Raw genomic sequence first — 18,956 nt, 5'->3', positions numbered from 1 at the left:
TACAAATGTAAGTACACCTACTGAGAAGAGGGTCTCTCTGACCTTCCATTCTACCTTTACCTTGTGGGAATGGGGAATTACAAGCACATTCCACTGAGAGGTTTGCGGTGGGTGGGTCAAAACTGGGCACAGAAAGTGATCCTCAAGTACTTGAGTGTCGAGCCACTTTTCTTACTTTCTGTATGAAACTACTCAAGCTTCCTTTTGAACTGGATTAAACCAATACAGTGAAAATCCAGGCTGGATCGGGGAACTTGATACCTCTTATATAGCCAATCAAATTAGGGTAATAATAGAGCCTCAGGTTCATTAGAGAAGATGAGGTTGTCTTAATGCAGGTGTGCATAATTCTTTCCAGCCGAGAGTTGCTGTTGGTACATAAAGCCAGACTTAAATAACCAAGCAGGGTAAACAGAATGTAACGGGTGGGACTAAAGTAAAATTGTAATTTGCATAACATTAAATTCAGTTATTATTATTACTGCTTAAGCTTGGAGGAGCACTAAACACTGAGCCTATGGCTTTGGGAATATGTAACCTTGGGATTTAAGGTTGTGTGCACCTTTGTTCTAGTTAACATATTAAAATCATGAAGCTTCAACTACTAGGGGATTCCTAGTGCTATCATCAAAGGACATCACCCAAGTAATCCATTGTTCCCTCTTCAGTGTTTTGAAAAAAGAAACAAAGGGAAAAAGGAGGATTTCTAGTATGAGGAGAAATGATCTGGAGTCCTGACAGATGCTACCAATGAAAAAGATCTATTCTGGGAGTCTCTTAGGACAGATAACACAACTGAGGTTGCCAGGAATCTTTTTTTTCTTATATATTAGATAAGCACAGATAGTTTACCCAAAATCCAAACTTGTACAAACCTCTTCAAATTGATTATCCTGATTTTTTTAAAAAAAACTATGCAGCAGCTGCATATTAAAACAGTGCAAACTTTTTTTTCTCATCAAGCTGAAGTCTTGAATGGATATGATAAGAATGAATGGTGACACAGGAATGGTGCTGAATTAGACAGTCACCAGACAGAAAACCCAGATATTTCACTTTTTGATAATTTTAACAGTTTCTGGAGAGAAGAATGCAAGGAACTTCAGCTTTATGTAAATCAACAGGGCAAAATGAAAACCTGGTATAATTAATCCCACTTGAATTCATCTGTTTGTCTTTCCCATCCCTCTTGTTGTTGTTAGCTGTGAAGTTGTGTCCGACCCATCGTGACCCCATGGATAACGTTCTTCCAGGCCTTTCTGTCCTCTACCATCTTCTGGAGTCCATTTAAGCTCATGCCTACTGCTTCAGTGACTCCATCCAGCCACTCATTCTCTGTCATCCCCTTCTTCTCTTGCCCTCAATCTTTCCCAGCATTAGGCTCTTCTCCAGTGAGTCCTTCCTTTTCATTAGGTGGCCAAAGTATTTGAGTTTTAGCTTCAGGATCTGGCCTTCTAAAGAGCAGTCAGGGTTGATCTCCTCTGGGACTGACTGGTCTGATTGCCTTGCAGTCCAAGGGACTCGTAGGAGTCTTCTCCAGCACCATAGTTTCCCATCCTTTTTGTGCCCTAATTTGGCTTATCTACTATATCAGACAGTGGATTTCTGTTAGGCTACTGTTTGTTTTTTTCTCATGCACAGTGAAACTTTTAAAGATAATTTGAGCATAATTTCTAAAGAGATTAGAATGTAGGAAGAGTCAGTGGGAAAAAAAACACTACGGTGCAGGAAAACCTTGTTCTCTTGATTATGTTTTGGATCCATCCAAATACTATACATAGAAAATGGGCACAAAAAGCAGTGCAACAACTGGAATAGTTTTCTTCACTGGAAATAATTCTGTTACTTCTTCCATACTGATTTTGAGTATGCCATGAATGCTCTAGTCTAGTATACTCAGGCCACATTATCTGATTCAAATAGGAGCACAGCCTGTTTTTCCTCTGCTTTCTGGAGTTTGGGGCTGAGAGTTGGGGTTTCTTGTATCACATTAAGCTCCACAAACATATATCCTGAGTGATCAGATTGCTTCATATGGATGAGTAATTATATTATCAATTCATGTCTGATTCTTTGATGCTTTAAAATAAGTATTGTTTGGGAATTTTCTTCACTTTGTTCTGAATTGTCTTGCCTGAATGCATTGGTTTTGGAATTATCCTTTTAAGAGAGTTCTCCGATGTTGTAGGAATGATGTAGCTTTTGTTTCAGATTTCTCTGAAACAATGTCATAGATTTATAACCAATTGTTCTTCCTTGAAGAGAAATTTATATACTCTTGACCATTTGGCTGTGACTGGTGATTGTGTTCAGCAGCATCTGGAGGACTAAACATTCTTCATAGCAGCAAGTTTCTTGCAGCCATTGGCCAATCAATAAATACAATTGAAGTGCAATGCAGTAAGATCCACCACATGATCAAAGTGTAAATAAACAAAATTGGATTAACACTGTTGATAGTTACAAAGGCAGAACAGGGCACCTCATCTTAATAGTGATATAGAAAACTTTTCAACTGCTTTAGTTACATTTGCACATATCTGCAGGGCAATAAATAACACAGAATCAATCATTTCTCTCAGGAAACCTTAGAAATAATGGGTGTACAAGTTCCTTACTCCTGAGAGGGCACAAGCAAGAGTTTGCAGGGCTCCAGGGTCACAGAAGCAACCATCACTGAAAGATGTTTTGCTAATCTTTTCTCTAATATACAGGTAGTCCTCAACTTATGACCACAATTGACCCCAAATTTCTGTTGCTAAGCAAGACAGTTGTTAAGTGATGGGTTTCCCCCATTTTACAACCTTTCTTGCTGCAGTTAAGTGAATCACTGCAGTTAATAACATGATTGTTAAGCAAATCTGGCTTCCCCACTGACTTTGCTTGTCAGAAGGTCACAAAAGGTGATCACATGACCCCGAGACACTACAGCCCTATTAAATACATGCCAGTTGCCAAGCATCCGAATTTTGATCACATGACAATGATAGTTTCATCTTTTGCTTAATTATTGCCCCTTTGTGAACAAGTCAGTGTTTTAATGCAATCCATAAATCTTTCTAGATAATGATAATAACTTTATTGTCACTTTGAATGTACACCAATTGGCATACATCAAAATGAAATTTCATTGCATACAGCTCTCAAAGGGTCACCACCTCCAATATATACTCCTTGTTCGTGGCCCGCTCAAATTTCACATTGTCCATTTTAGTCTCTAGGGAGTGAACGATGGCACACAGGACAGATGGAAATGGGGCTCCATGTGGATTAGCCCTCAAATTCGCTTGTATTCTGACAACCTCGCCTTCTTTCCTTTTTCTGATCCTGACTCTTCCACCTTTTCCTTAAAGAGGCCTTGCTTTTTTTCGCCCCTGGAGCATGCTGCCGCTGCCACCAACTCCTCCAAAAGCCTCTCTCTCTTCCTCTGGGCCTGCCGACAGACTCATCCAGTTCCTTCGCTCCATAAGCTCCAGGTCCTCTCCTCCTCTGCCTCCTCTGGAAACAGCCCTGATTTGCAATACAATCCATCACTGGGCCAGCAGTCAGATCTTGCTGCTGGTAGAACAAATTCAAACAGCGCCAATGACTTTTAAGGGTCTCACCAACAGTTCCAAAACAACTAGAAAATTGCCATGCCAGCAAAGATTGTCGGTCGTATGTCGTATGTTACCTTAGTTCCACCATGTTGCTCCAACACATTAAAAGGTTACATTTTGACAAATGTTTTATCTGTGATAATTGTCTGTTTGCTGCTTAACAGAATGTGTGGTTGTTTTGAACTGTGTCTCTTGATGTATCTATCGATGTGTTTTATAGCTTTTTATATCATAAATCTTTTCTAAGTATAAAAGTATCTAGCATAGCAGTTCCATGTAGTGATGGTGTGATAACATAAAAATCTTTTACTGCATCGTAGTGCACTCATTAGATAGGTAGGTTCTGGGAAATCTCTTTTTTGTCCTTTCCATATTTTTTCACCAAGGAACACAAGGTACTTTACTGATAGAGAGAGTAATAAAAATGCTAACTCCTCTAAAGTGATAAATCAAGCTTTATAGAAGTTTTAACTCCTACTGCAAGGGAAGCATAACAAAGTATCTGCATTTACATTCAAATATTAGAATGATTTTTTTTGAAAGCCCTTGACAAAAGAGAATCTTAGTGTGTTCTTTAGATTTAAGACTTCTGTATGCAATAATTGCTTATACGTTTTATTTAATATAAGATTAATTAAGGCCAGAATGCTAGAAAGTCCTAGCTTTAATGCATACAATTGCTTTGTTCTGTTTGGAATAACAAAGGACTGAGCTTTACTCTCTGCAAACAAATGATAACTAGAGATAGGTCATTTCCTGTTGAAGTTTGGAATTCTTCTTCTGGCTTCAGTATTTGTGATAATTGTTGACTTCTCATGTCTGTTTCACATTCTGACTCCTCAGTAACAAACAGTACCAGCAGAGGCAACCTATTTGGTATGTCACAATCGGAGCGTTACACTTTAGCATGAATTTTATACAAATAATTGAACTCCGCTTTCCATTTGGTTGACTATTCATCCAAGTTACAGAAATACTTTTGGAGTTCTTCACAGTAATTTTGTCTATAGTCTGGTTTTACCCAACTGGCCAGCCCACTACTTTCTTGTAATTTAAGAACATTTATGAACGAGTTAAAAACCATCAGTTTTAGAACAGAGTGTTATGGACTTCATTTCTTCCTTCTTTCATGTGGGAGCTAATTGCTAATTTATTTATCCTCATTGCTTTCCCCTTTTTAATTACCTAGCATCCCATGGAATTGCAGGTTTGCTTATCTCATGATAGTTACATTTATTTAAGGGCTTTTGGTTACGAACTTGTCAAAGGTTTTTTGAAAATCCAAGTATGGAGTGGTGACAGGGCCTCTTTTGTCCACAGGCCTGTTGACACTCTGAGGAAATTCTAACACATAGTGAACCAGGTTTTATTTTTGCAGGATCTATGGCAATTTTCCTCTGGGCAGTTTTTTCCCCCTACCATAGTACTTGGTTATTTTTATTGATTACTATTTTGACAATTTTTAAGCTGTCTATCTGTAATTTTCTGAATCACCACTAAATCTTTTTTAAAAAATAGTGTCACATTGACAAGCCAGTTTTCTAGGCACTGGCTTGATTTAAAGGACAATTTTCCTATTTTGGTAGTTGGTCAGAAATCTCACACACAAATACTTGAAAAAAATCTTGGGTGGATGTAATCAGGACCGTTTAGCAATTTAAGCTTCCCAACCTGACAGGGCAAAACAGCATATTCTTTTGCTAGCACATTGTAGTGAAGTGTTTTTTAAATATGTTGGTATTTTGTGTGCATATTTCTTACACAGAAGCTGGCTGCTAGGAAATTTAATATAATTTCTTAAAGTTGGCTAATGTCGCCTTTCTGGAAAGTTTTTATTTATTTGATTCTTGACTATACATATTGTTGGACAAATACTAATTCACTTATTTTTAACTACTTCTGTAGTTTTTTTTATAAATTTTGCTTTGTGTTCTCAAAGGTCTGTGAGCAAGACTGCTATTTCTAATACAAAGCATAGGCCAGTGATGGCAAACCTTTTAGAGAGCGAGTGCCCAAACTGCAACCCAAAACCCACTTGTGTATCGTCGGGTGCTGGTTGGGCGTGGCCCATTGGGTGGGCGTGGCTGCAGTGGTAACAGCAGACTGGGTGGGACTAAAAAGTTCAATCAATTCCAACTTTGCGAGATCTTTTTTTTCCTGCGAGAAGTTGAAATTGATTGAACTTTTTGTTTTTTTGCACATGGTGGCGGAAAGCAAAAAGGTTTTATAAAAGCCAGCTGAAGGCCCACTAGGAGTGGGGCAATGGCGCGTGTGCCCACAGAGAGGGCTTTGCATGCCACCTGTGGCACGTGTGCCATAGGTTTGCCACCATGGACATAGGCTTTGAGCAAATAAACAGCACGGGAACAAGTTGACTGCATTGCATTTTTGTAAGAAATACACATGTAATCAACCTAGACACTAGAAGTAGGTTTGCAAATGGGATGGACCTCTCATGTCACTCTCTAAAATATGTAGTCTAATCTGTAGCACTTGACCAAGAAACCAGCATAAATTCTATTTGAAATTAAGGATATCATAAGTGTATCATACATTATGCTATAAAGGTAAGAGCTTTGGATCATTTCTGGGACATGCACATGTGTGAAACCTGATTTTTCACTCCCAGCCCAGGTGGTATGTGCATAAGCTCTTGGTGTGGTAAATGCTTTATTATGCCTGTTCTCAACAAAGCTGTCTGTATTGCCACCAATTCTGCATGTTTAGAAATATCTATGGTCAGCAAAATATCTATGAAATGGTGACGTGGAGGCTCACCCATGACTATAGTAAGTAACAGTAATTCTACTTAAGAATTTATGTATCATATCAAACAAAAGCAAAGCACATATATTCTGTCAATATAAACATGAGCTATATTGAAGTGAGTTTTTCCATATATTCTGGTCTGTGGACTTTGAGCTAGCATGCATAGTGTATCAATTCCCTCATCTTTGAGAAACAGAAAATAAACTCTATATTTGTAAAGTGGCATTGGAATTGCCCTAAAATTTGAATGAGATTGTCCTAACGTTAAACCTCTTAACTAGATTCTTATTCCCACTTGAGAGGAATGTTTTTGACTTGGCTTACAAAATAAACATACTTTTTCCTTTTTGTGGACCATAGCTCTAAACAAGAATACTTGAAGGACAGCCAATGAAAAGCATATAAATCATTCAGGCAAGATTTGTGTGTGTGTGTGTGTGAAGAGGATGGCTTCAACATCAGTGTTATAATGATGTAATGTTTACATTATTGTTCTCTATGGAGAATTCTCATGCTTATTAATTTGCCTCAACAGATTATGAAGCTTCTTATGTATAAGATGGTCTTAAAAATTTAGGTATAACTATGTTTTCTTGACCTATTTTAGAATTCTACCCGTTTAGTATTTTTTTGCTTCTTTATTTGAATTCCTTGCCTGGGCTCGTCCTTTTTACTAAAATTACAAATAGCTTAGTAAACAAATCACGGAATAGTTTGATATGTGAATTCAGTCTAACAGGATTAGAAATATGGCATAAAAGGAAAATGTATGTGAAGTCAGGAACTGATTTACAATACATTTGTGAAAACTGAATGCGGTCAACTCAGTCTCCTGAGTTACTCAAAGCAAATACATTTTTCCTGTTTGCAAGCATTTCTGTATCTCTCTCCAGACAGTCTGTACTTCACACAGTTTTCCTCCATATTCTGTTTTTGCCTTTTGTAAACTATCTCATCTTTTCTCTCACAAGGAACCATGTAATTCTGTAATATTGTAAAAGGGTGTTTTTGGTTCTAGTTTAGACTGCTTATGCAAAAAAGAAAGGAAGATTGTGTCTTGAGATCCTTTTCCTAACATTATAAATTAAAGGTACATCACCAGAGTTTCTGAACCCTCTCTTGATTATATAGGGACACATCACTTGGCTTTTAAACTCCCAGTTGTGCATTTAATCAGTCTTTGTTTGTTTAGAAAATAAATCCCAGGAACTCTTTTTTAGAATGATCTTATTTTCATCAAAAAGCTGCGGTAACTTGTGAAACTAGCTGAGGACTAGGGAGAGGGGAATTTGTAAGCTTTCAACTTTTCATTCACAGTTGTTTGGGAAAAATGCTGCTTCAGATATAACACCTTGCAAATAAATTTGTTTTTGTAAAACTGTTCCCTCATTTAAAAATATGTGATCGATTTCCTTTTTAATCCATTGTTTGACTTTCAGTTCTATGAAATTATACAGGCCATGTGTGATTTGTTGATGTTAATGATGATTCCTTTTAAAGATTGCATTTAATTCTGAGTTACTTTAATTCAGGAGTATCAAACTGGCGGCCCGTGGGCCAGATGCATCATGTGCAGGCCACGTCCATCCCAGCTCCGCAAAGGCAAAACATCACGATACGTCATGTGATGCAAATGAGTTTGACACCCATCTCTAATTCAACAGATTTCTGGGTCTGATTTTAACAAAGTCTGTATTGAAGTTACTTATTACACAAATCTAAAGGAAACCCAGCAGCTGCTCATGTCTATACAGTCAATTTCCTTTTAAACTTTGTGAATAGAAGTTTAATTTGAAAGACTTAAATATTTGGCTTCCATTAAATTAGATGATATCGCAAGCATAGGTATTTTCCTGTGAGGCTTCACTTGCTATGGGCAATTATTGGGTTGTCCCAAATGAATCGGTGAAAGGCATATTTCAGCTAGGCCAGGGGTAGGCAACCTCGGCTCTTTTATGACTCATGAACTTCAACTACCAGAATTCCTGAGTCAGCATAGCTGAAGTCCATGAGTCATAAAAGAGCCGAGGTTGCCTACCCCTGAGCTAGGCAGAAGGAAATTGGGGTTTTGCAGAAATATTTTGCTCTGCATTAATCTGAAAAGCTGATGATATTTGAAACTAACATTAACGAACCCTCTTTGGGAACTACCTGGTGATAGTTTTCTATTCCTCCTTCACTCAGATTTCAGTTAATAATCACTGTGATGAAATGAGTGCAAATTGCAGATAATTGTGACTGTTGCTTTGGGGCAGTTGCTGATATTATGCAATATTTATGACTAGAGAAGGTCTTTCTAGAATATATTTAATATTGTCCTGCAGCTGGCTACTTTTTGGAAAGAAACATGAGGGGTTACAGGTAGACTGACCTTTGAAACCCAGGTTAAATGAATGATGCCACAAAAACATTGAGAGGAAGGGACAACAGGGCTCATAGAATTATGAAGTTAGGAAGCAATTTACTTTGTTTAGGACATCAATATACAGTATGTCTGGTAGACTGTATTAGCATAGAATTCTCTTGTGAGAGGAAAGTATTGAGAATGTGTATATTAAGTTGGGGATGGTTGAGAAATCTGTGTGCTGTCTGATGAGAGAATAAACATTTTTGAATTGTGCCTGTCTTCTTGTAGTTATCCCCCACCCCCCACATCCTTGTAACTATTTGCCTCTGTTTTTAAATTATAAGTTTCCAAATGAGAAACTGGATTACTTGATATTGCATCACATCCCTGTTCTTTGAGCTTAGGATTGTTATAAGACATAGTTTTTATTATTCTTTTCTCCAGAAAGTATTCAGCTGCAGTGACCACAAGCAGTCAGATCCAATTTTTGTCTCCTCTACAAAACAATAAATATTCTGTTGGTGGTCTCCCATGCAAAATGTAAAACATGTGCTGCACTGTTACCTTTCTGTGAGTTTAAATAGGCAGTGATTAGTGTGGGTATAGCTCAGTGAGCAAACTATGCAGCCTTTCAAAAATATTTCCTCAAGTGGCAGAAGACATATGGCCTCCTTAAATCCTACTCTAACTTGACATAGATCTTATGCATTGTTACATTTAGGTCTCCATCTCCTGGTCCCTGAATTCAAGTAAATCCCTTTGTCTTCCAAACTGGGCAGCTTTCTGAATTTTAGGACTTTGATCCCAAAAATATAGGCTTCAACTCAAAAAATAACTGTTAACAAGACAAAATATTATTGAATATTCTGAAACAATTCACTGCTACAAGCCTCAAAGTCTTATGGAGATTATAAGTATTAGAAGAAAAAAGAAGAATCTCTGTAGAGACACTTCAAAAATTGACAATGCTATTCACATTGGGCCCTATCCACAAGGCATATTTTGCTAAGTTGGCATTGATTCTGAACTGTTGTGTCTCTGTGATGTTTTGGGGCTTCTGAAAAACTGTGTAAGTAAGTTTATTTTATTCATTTTCCTTCATAAGCTGGAAAAGTATTATTAAAGCTATATGTACATGCATACTCTTTACACAATGTAAGCACTTTTGTGGTATATGCAGAAAATATGCGGAATAGTAATTAAAAGAAATTAGAAACTAGATCTAGTTTCATGGTCTCTAAAGATTAGTTAAATTTCTTTAGAAACAAATTGAAATCTAACTCTTACTAAACCTCATATATCCTGTGTGTGTTAATGTACTAAAGGTAAAGGTTTCCCCGCACATGCATGCTAGTCGTTTCCGACTCTAGGGGCCGGTGCTCATCTCCGTTTCAAAGCCAAAGAGCCAGCGCTTGTCCGAGGACGTCTCCGTGGTCATGTGGCCGGCATGACTAGACGCCAAAGGCGCACGGAACGCTGTTACCTTCCCACCGCAGTGGTCCCTATTTTTCTACTTGCATTTTTACGTGCTTTCGAACTGCTAGGTTGGCAGAAGCTGGGACGAGCAACAGGCGCTCACTCTGCTACGCGGCACTCGGGATTCGACCCGCCAAACTGCCGACCTTCTGATCGACAAGCTCAGCGTCCTAACCCACTGAACCACCGCGTCCCTCGTTAATGTACTACATGTACATGAATATGTCTCTTCGTGGGATATGGACAGAAGTACATACCAAAAAATTCGAAGGGCATTAACCTTAGTGCGCTGCAATGCTTTTCCCACAGCAGCTTTGGAGGGCTGATACAAAAAAAATACTACCGGTATATGAACTGAGACTTTGCCCCTGTGGACAAGGGACCATTGAAACTATAGTGCACATCCTACTATATTGCATCTTCTATAACAGAGGTCCCCAACTTTTTGAGCACCAGAGACTGTTCCATGGAGAGAAGGTTTTTCCGTGGACCTGAGAGTGCATGGTTTTGGGTGCTGCCTGCATCCCACGGATGTGGCATTGCTTGTTTGTGTGGGCCGGTTGCTGGCATGTCGTGGTTCGGTACTGGTCCATGGACCGGGGGTTGGGGACCCCTGTTCTATAAGGCTCACGGACTCAATTTATAACACTTTACTTAATAAAATATCTGAGAAATACTGATCTTTTTTATTTGTAACTGCTGTTATCAGATGAGTATTAAGTAGTTTCTCTGAATGTGGCCAAAATCTGCTATATATAAAACTATGCAAACTAACTGCTCACTGTTAATCCATCACCAATTACAATGTATTACTCTCTTTTAGTTTGTACTATTATTATTGTTTTAATGCTTTTATTTGCTGGTCTGTGATCATAATAAAATTTGATTGATTGATTAATTTGGACAGAAGTATGTTGGTTTAGAAGGCAGCCTTTAGATTAGAGATCTCAGTCTGCATAAAATAGTGTGAAATAGAATAATATATAGCATATTGACTAAAATGTGCCAGATTTTAGCTGGCCTGCTCCTGACCTCCTTTCCTGCCTTTCTGTCTTGCTATGTGGTCTTGACAAAAAGAAAAAAAGCCATCTTGAAAACTTACTGCTAATAATATACCAATCTGATATGAAACAAAACATCTACAGCTTTCTTCAAGAAATTTTGAAACCGAGCTTTCTTCCTGCTGATGGAGGGCAAGTCTTGCTGAACAGCAGAGTATCTGTTTTTCTTTGAGGCATTTTGTTTCAGAAACTTTTCTGTAATTGTCCGTGATTGTTTGCTTGACATTTTCAGATTTACTCTGAAATGGCCCAGATTACTCATAGAAAATACTGTCTCTCTGGGACTGGGCCAAATCTTCTGGTCTACTTTTCAGATTAGCTTCTTCATTTTTTCCCCTGGTGAAAAGAGATCAGAGCCAGGCCAGCTTATATCTGCAGGAAATTTTACATTTTTCATGCACATGGTCAAATTCAAACCAGTTCCTTACCAGCGAGAAAATTCACTGGTTGATCTGGGTTCTGAAAGGGCTCTGAGGGGGCTGGAGGACTCTGTAAATTGTGGGTTTTGCTGGTGCTTCTAGAACAGGGTGAGTGAGATTTTAAAAATGCAGGTCTACAAAAATGATTCTCATTCAGAGAATAATATCCTAGGACGCTGAGCTTGTTGATCAGCAGTTTGGTGGGTTGAATCCCGAGTGCTGCGTAACAGAGTGAGCGCCTGTTACTCATCCCAGCTTCTGCCAACCTAGCAGTTCGAAAGCACGTAAAAATGCAAGTAGAAAAATAGGGACCACTACGGTGGGAAGGTAACAGCGTTCTGTACGCCTTTGGCATCTAGTCATGCTGGCCACATGACCATGGAGACGTCCTCGGACAAGCGCTGGCTCTTCGGCTTTGAAACGGAGATGAGCACTGGCCCTTAGAGTTGGAAACGACTAGCACACATGTGCAGGGGAACATTTACCTTTACCTTTAATGGTAATATACAAAGCATTCCAAAAGTGCGCTTTATCAAGGCTCCTAAGGTGAACAAAGCACCCTTCAAAGGGTTAAAGCCGTGACTTCTGGAAGACTCACCACAGCTGTTATGAAGACTTTCTCTGGCTATTAGCTTTTGTGTATGTACATGCACAGCTGCTTTGCTTCTTTGGATATATCTGTAGGTGTTCGTGCATGTGTAGAGAAATAGGCTGCTCCTGCTTTTATACTTGGCCAGAATCCTTTGTGAAATGCTCCTTTGAAGCTTTGCACACAGCCCTGTTGTATAACACTTCCTTGTAAGGTTGTGGTCAAGTAGTTAGAGGAAAAGGGGTTTTTTTTGGGGGGGGGAAGAGTTCTTCTTTGTGGAGCCATTCTTGCTCTTATAATTTTGGATATTGTCTCTTGTTTTATATGCTGTTCTGTTTAGTTGGCATGGTATGATGGGTGTGTGACTTCTTTTTCTTCTTCTATACTTCTGCCTAGAGCAGAGGTCCCCAAACGTTTGGGCACCAGGGACCCGTTACATGGAGATAGGTTTTTCCACAGACCGGAGGGGGCATGGTTTTGTGTGCTGCCTGCATCCTGTGGATGGGGCTTTCCATGTTTGTGCAGATCGGTTGCTGGCATGCCGCGGCCCGGTACTGGTCCACTGCCCGGGGATTGGGGACCCCTGGCCTAGAGAGTATCTCTTTTTTTTTCTTTTAACACCAAAAAAGCTTGAGAAATTGTATTTAGATGATGCTATAGTATCAAGCAGGGAAACAGTATTATCTGTATATTTGTGTTTGCATAATATTATACAGAGTTAATTTGGTATAATGTATGGGAAATTATCTGTTGGTCAAAATTGCTAAGCACATTGGTTTGTGCTTAAATTGTAAGCCGCCCTGAGTCTTCGGAGAAGGGCGGGATATACAGTAAATGGGATTAAAAAAAAATACTTATTCCAATCATGGTCCATGTTACACCAAACAGTGTTTAGATCTAGAATCAATCATTGTTGTAAATCTGTATATTCATATGCAGCTCATAAAAATGTGTTTAATATTAAGCAATTAACATTAAGCAATTGCAGTTCTAGAGATTATAATTATGCAGTGCTTAAAAATGTACTAAATGTTATTGGCACAAATGGAAATTACTTATTAAAATGTGAAGATGTGGTTATTAAACAGCAACAGAAGCATTAGAACAGGACTGTAACTGGGGGTAAATACTTTACCAAAGAGATATTCCAAAATAATGTAGGGGTTGATGCTGCACTATTGTTTATCTTGTGATGCTTGTATTGCTACACTAAACCTGGTCTCTGATTTAGCAACAATTACTGTATGACTAGGATGATACAGTTGCTGGTAAACTCTGCAACAGCAAAAACATGAAGAACTCATTAAAATAATTGTCTAGAAGTAGGCCTAAACATGAAGATAGAGAGGAAACTTCTCAAATATAAATATTTGATATTGCAATATCTTTCAAAATCAGTATAAAAACCCCAGTGGTTTTCACATACATTTGTATCCAAACTCCATTTAATAATAGATCACAGGCATCTTCAAACACAGCATGCAATCATAGGATGACTTGTTTCCATTCCTAAACTACTGAAAATCTCAGGAGAAATCTATCAAGATTTTGACCAAGATATTTTTTTAGAAAAATTTTTTTGACTGTAATTTAATTTATGGCCATTTGGGGGGAGCAATAGACAACATAGCATTTGCGGGTACAGGATTGTACTTTTTAACCCCACATGTGAGCTAGCCTTGCCCAGCCTGGCATCCGTATTTGCTAGGATTCTAACATCCAGCATTTTTGGTGAGTGTTCACAAAAACTAGGAATAGTGGAAGTTACACCCAGTGCCATTGTATGCCATCAGCTTGGAAAGGCTGATCTAAGTTTTCATATTACACCCCTATGTAGTTGAGAGAGCTACTGAATGTGTGGAAAGCAAATAGAAAGTTCTTTGTCTAGGATAATTTCACGTTCATGCAGAGAATACCTGGCCTGTTTTAATATTTGTACATCATGTTGCCAAGAGATTTGCATTGGAAGCCATATGGAAGAGAGGTATCTGGCATGTGTTTATTACATACAAGGCTAATTTAATTTATCTTGAGGCTTGTTATGGCTCAATGGAACCTATCATTCCAAAAACTTTAACAAAGCAAATGAACAATTATCTTACTTGAAGGTATCTTAAGTTGAAGGTATTTGCTTTTGTTAAATTTATTGGAGTGATAGATTCCTTTTACCCAAGCAAATATGGCTCCTACCCTGACTCTTTTCTAAAAGGTCACCTGGTGGAGACTTCTCTAAAACTAAAAAGTATATACAGCAGTTTGCAATATTGTTTTCTCAATAAGTGATATGTTTTACTCAACATAAAGAAATGCAAGCTTCAGAGGACTTTTTAAATTGAATAGTTATATATTTGTTTCTAAACAGTACAGCAAACCCTTGATTGATCTATCTGTATTCACCCAATGTTTCCTTTCTATTAATCCTTTTACTAAAATAAAACAGAAGAGCTCCAAATTAGGAAAAGATTTAGTATTGGCAGCTACGGTATATCAGGCCAGTTCTGTGGCTGGGGAATTCTGGGAGTTGAAATCTACACATCTCACAAGGTTGAAAAACACTGACCTAGAGGAACATATTTCCTATTATTAAGGAATAGCCAAACAACACACCCATTCCTACAGATTTACAATAGTGAAGCAGTAAGATACAGTTGAAAAGGAGATTGTGGCGATAAAACAAGATAGTGTTGATGTGCAAGTGCTTCAGTGAATCAAGCAGCAGGAAAGGCTTGTTGCAAATTTTTAGTATCTGTCAGCTGTTAAAAGCTAAATTTTCTGTTTTTAAATACTGCAGAGAAGTACTAACATATTCTGTTTTCTTTCCCCGAACACGGTTCCTTTGTTTTGTTTTAATCCATCACGTCCTCTTTCCTTCTTGAATGGTAGGGATTGATCCCTACTTATTTCTGCTGTAGTACAGAGACTTTGGGACACCTGATTATAATTTCACAAAAGCTCACATATGCCCCTTAGTTGTATGTTATGATGTACGTGGGTACGAACGGCTAAACATCTCTTCTTTATGGGGACCTATCCTTCCTGAGTCAAATTCTAAAAGTGGTTCCAGCTGTTGAACAGCTGCAAGCAATCTGCCCTTTTCTCAGAGACATTTGAAGTTCTTTAATCAGTGTTTGTTGTTGTTGTCAGCAATAGTGCTGAGGTGTGGAAAGATGGAGCAGATGGACTCGGGGGGGGGGGGAAAAGCATATTTAACTTTAGGCTGACCTCTCTTATCTTGCATTTGCTCTCTTCCCAGGTCAAAGGAGGCTGGAATTAGTCTGGAAAGTGGCCATAAACATGCACCTGTGTAAATGCACGTTGAAAAGGAAGGGGTTTAAGGGCAAATGTTATCTTGGAAGGTTTCCCAAAGAGTTCCTTTCCTCTAATTGCCACCCAAGGACAGGGGCACTTTGAATAGAAAGTGAACAATTGTAAAATCTGGTATTAGGGTTATTATTCCAGCAAGACATATTCAGTTACAGTAACCACATGTGAAGGCACTGGCAAGTATGTTATTTTTCTGGTGTTAAAACATCTCTTTGCTCAGGCTTCTATGGTTTGAAAAACTAATTCTTATAGGCTTCTTACATCCCAATTTATACCCCATATACTAAATTGGAGCATCCATGAAATTTGCAGGTTTTGGACTCCTATAAAGGCTATTCTTCCAAGATCATGGCATCCGGCCCTCTCAATTCCTGGCAAATAGATGGGGAAGAAATGGAGGTAGTGACAGATTTTATTTTCCTGGGCTCCAAGATCACCACAGATGGGGACTGTAGCCAAGAAATTAAAAGACGCCTGCTCCTCGGGAGGAAAGCCATGGCAAATCTAGAGAGCACACTAAAAAGCAGAGACATCACCCTGTCAAGAAAAGGGCATATAGTCAAGGCTATGGCCTTCCCAGTTGCAATGTATGGCAGTGAAAGTTGGACCATAAAAAAAGCTGAGCACCAAAGAATTGAAGCCTTTGAACTATGGTGCTGGAGAAGACTCCTGCGAGTCCCTTGGACTGCAAGGCGATCAAACTGGTCAGTCCTAGAGGAGATCAACCCTGACTGCTCTTTAGAAGGCCAAATTCTGAAGCTAAAACTCAAATACTTTGGCCACCTAATGAGAAGGAAGGACTCACTGGAGAAGAGCCTAATGCTGGGAAAGATTGAGGGCAATAGAAGAAGGGACGACAGAGAATGAGGTGGCTGGATGGAGTCACTGAAGCAGTAGGCGTGAGCTTAAATGGACTCCAGAAGATGGTAGAGGACAGGAAGGCCTAGAGGAACGTTGTCCATAGGGTCACAATGGGTCGGACACGACTTCGCAGCTAACAACAACAAAGGCTATTCTTAAACTTAGGCTGGCTACAGGCAGTCTAAGTTTTTTTAAGAATACTTCTCCTTGTCTTATAACATACAGAAAGGATTAAAGTTTATCATGTTTGAAATTTTAACATTAAAATATGAACCTCATCTCTTCAGTTTTGCCATTTGACAGTTTCTTCCATTGTTTGGTTGTATCACTCCTTTCTCCTTTCTTGTTATGATTGTCCAATACTGAAATATGTCAGCAGGTTGTTGCAGAACTGCAAATTTTTTATTTAATAAAAGAAGGAATTTGTTTTAGTGAGGTAACAACACTGCTTAGCAACAGCAATCCAGGCAGTCTCACTTGGCAGCTGTAACCTGAAGACTACCTTTACAAATCTTCTAAAAGCACCAGGAAGGAGTCATTCACAATAAATTAAAAATGTTCAGAATTTGATATCAGAAGGCATCTATTAGTGATATAATTCAAGATTTGAAATACTAAGAGCCACATCTCTTATTGCAATTTCATTTTTTCAGTTATATTCAGAACTGAAGAACCATGCAGAAATGTACAAAACAGTAAAGCAGGGGTCTTCAAACTTAGCCCTTTTATGACTTGTGGACTTTAACTCTCAGAATTCCTCAGCCAGGCACGCTGGTTGAGGAATTCTGGGAGTTGAAGTCCACAAGTCATAAAAGGGCCAAGTTTGAAGACCCCTGCAGTACAGCATTTTAAACAGATCATTATTCCCTCATACATCCTCAATAATTCTTTTGAAATCAAATCCAAAATATTGCACAGTTCTATCATAATCTGTAGATTTTTTTAAAAAAAATTAACATTCCCCCCCGCCTTTTCTGTTGTCTTTAGTTTTTAATAAGTGACCACGACCAAGATCCTCAGTGTAACCTTCAGTGCTCCAGATCTGCTGTCAAGCCTCTCTGCGCTTCCGATGGCAAGACCTATGAATCAATGTGTGATTATCAGAGAGCAAAGTGCAAGGATTCCAGTCTGAATGTGGCACATCGAGGCAGATGTAAAGGTAAGGAATTAAAAAAGGCACATCTGGGATAGATATATTGGACGTGGTTTTTTCATAGCTCAGTTTGATGCTGTTTAAGCTACATACATAAACTGGAAATATATCTTTACCTAAAAAGAATTATTCAGACATCTTTGGCCAATAAAAGGGCCTGGAGAGGAGGCTGGGTATGTTAATAGAGAGTAAAAGATTAAAATAAGGATTGGCAGAATATGAGGCTTTTTTTTGAGGGGCTGCAAGCTAATGTGCCACAGAAATGACTGTCATTTTCAGATCAAATTAACGATGTAAGATCAGAGCATTATGATGGTCATAACAAACATTGGGAATTGAGATGCCATTCTTAATCTTATTTGTGAAAAGGATTCCACAGTCTTCTAACTGGTAGAATTTGTCATTTTCTGGAAAAGTTAAGTTTGAGAGGTGAAGGACACCTGAATAGCTTAGAACAGTGGTTGTCAGCCTTTTCTTCACCATGGACCTCCTTTAAATGCCGTTTATGGCCACAGAGCTCCAAGACTTAACTCAAAATTTAAACTATGTTTCTTCAAGCCTTTCAGGCCCCCTTGTGATGACATCACCGCCCCCCAGGAGTCTGCAGATCACAGGTTGAGAACCACCGGCTTAGAATATTGTAAGCCATATATGCATTCATGTCTCAGGCAAATGAATTAGATATTAAATATATTAGTGTGAAATTGCCTGTAGATTCTACTAGTTTTGGACAATTATATTCTCTCTTCATATGATCATCTTTGAACTTCAAATCCACTATCCCTGGCTAACAGGATTCCACATGCACATTTACCCTTGGACTCCTTTTTTTGGGTGAAGATATTTCTAATATTTTACATCTTGCACATAGGAAAGTGTACCCGATGCTCTGAACAATGTACTGAATGGGGAAAAATATAAGGTGCTTCTAATATGCAGGTGGTTATATATAGAAATCTATATAAGTGAGACATATTTTGAGACTTCTGCTCCCTTCTTAAATTGTCACTTAACTCAGGGTAGCAATCTGGTTGGAAGGAGTGTCTTGATATGCCATTGCCAGGGGTAGCTGATTTCCCCCCACCCCCCCTAGGAGTTTTACCTGTTTTTAGTAGAGTGATGTCATAAATGTTGGAAACATATTGACAGAGAGGCATTTCCAACTAATTTGGATCCTTCCTACTGTAAGGGGGAATAACTGCTTAACCATCAGAACTAGAAGGACAGGATAATTTGAAGTAGTCCTCTATTTTTATTGATATTGGTAAAAAAAGTCCAGAATAATTTAAAAGGTAACCTCTTTAGCATTCATATGTTTGAAGCTGCTTTAGACATTACTTATTCCTTGCTTTCATAGA

At 38.6% G+C, this 18,956-nt stretch overlaps 1 protein-coding gene across 1 annotated transcript in view; it reads left to right on the top strand.

The window, feature by feature from the left end:
* SMOC1 (SPARC related modular calcium binding 1) overlaps window positions 1-18,956 on the top strand; it is a gene marked incomplete at its 5' end in the record, with an annotated part of 98,681 nt that overhangs the window by 33,701 nt on the left and 46,024 nt on the right. The window contains one exon of the mRNA XM_081327128.1: window positions 17,433-17,604. Coding sequence (XP_081183254.1) covers window positions 17,433-17,604 — 172 coding nt within the window. The remainder of the gene's footprint in view (window positions 1-17,432; window positions 17,605-18,956) is intronic.

The sequence above is a fragment of the Vipera berus genome (genome assembly GCF_964194415.1).
Source record: "Vipera berus genome assembly, chromosome: 1".
NCBI classification, from domain to species: Eukaryota; Metazoa; Chordata; class Lepidosauria; order Squamata; family Viperidae; genus Vipera; species Vipera berus.
The sequence above is the reverse complement of the archived record's forward strand: the minus strand, read 5'-3'. Positions and strand labels throughout refer to the sequence as shown.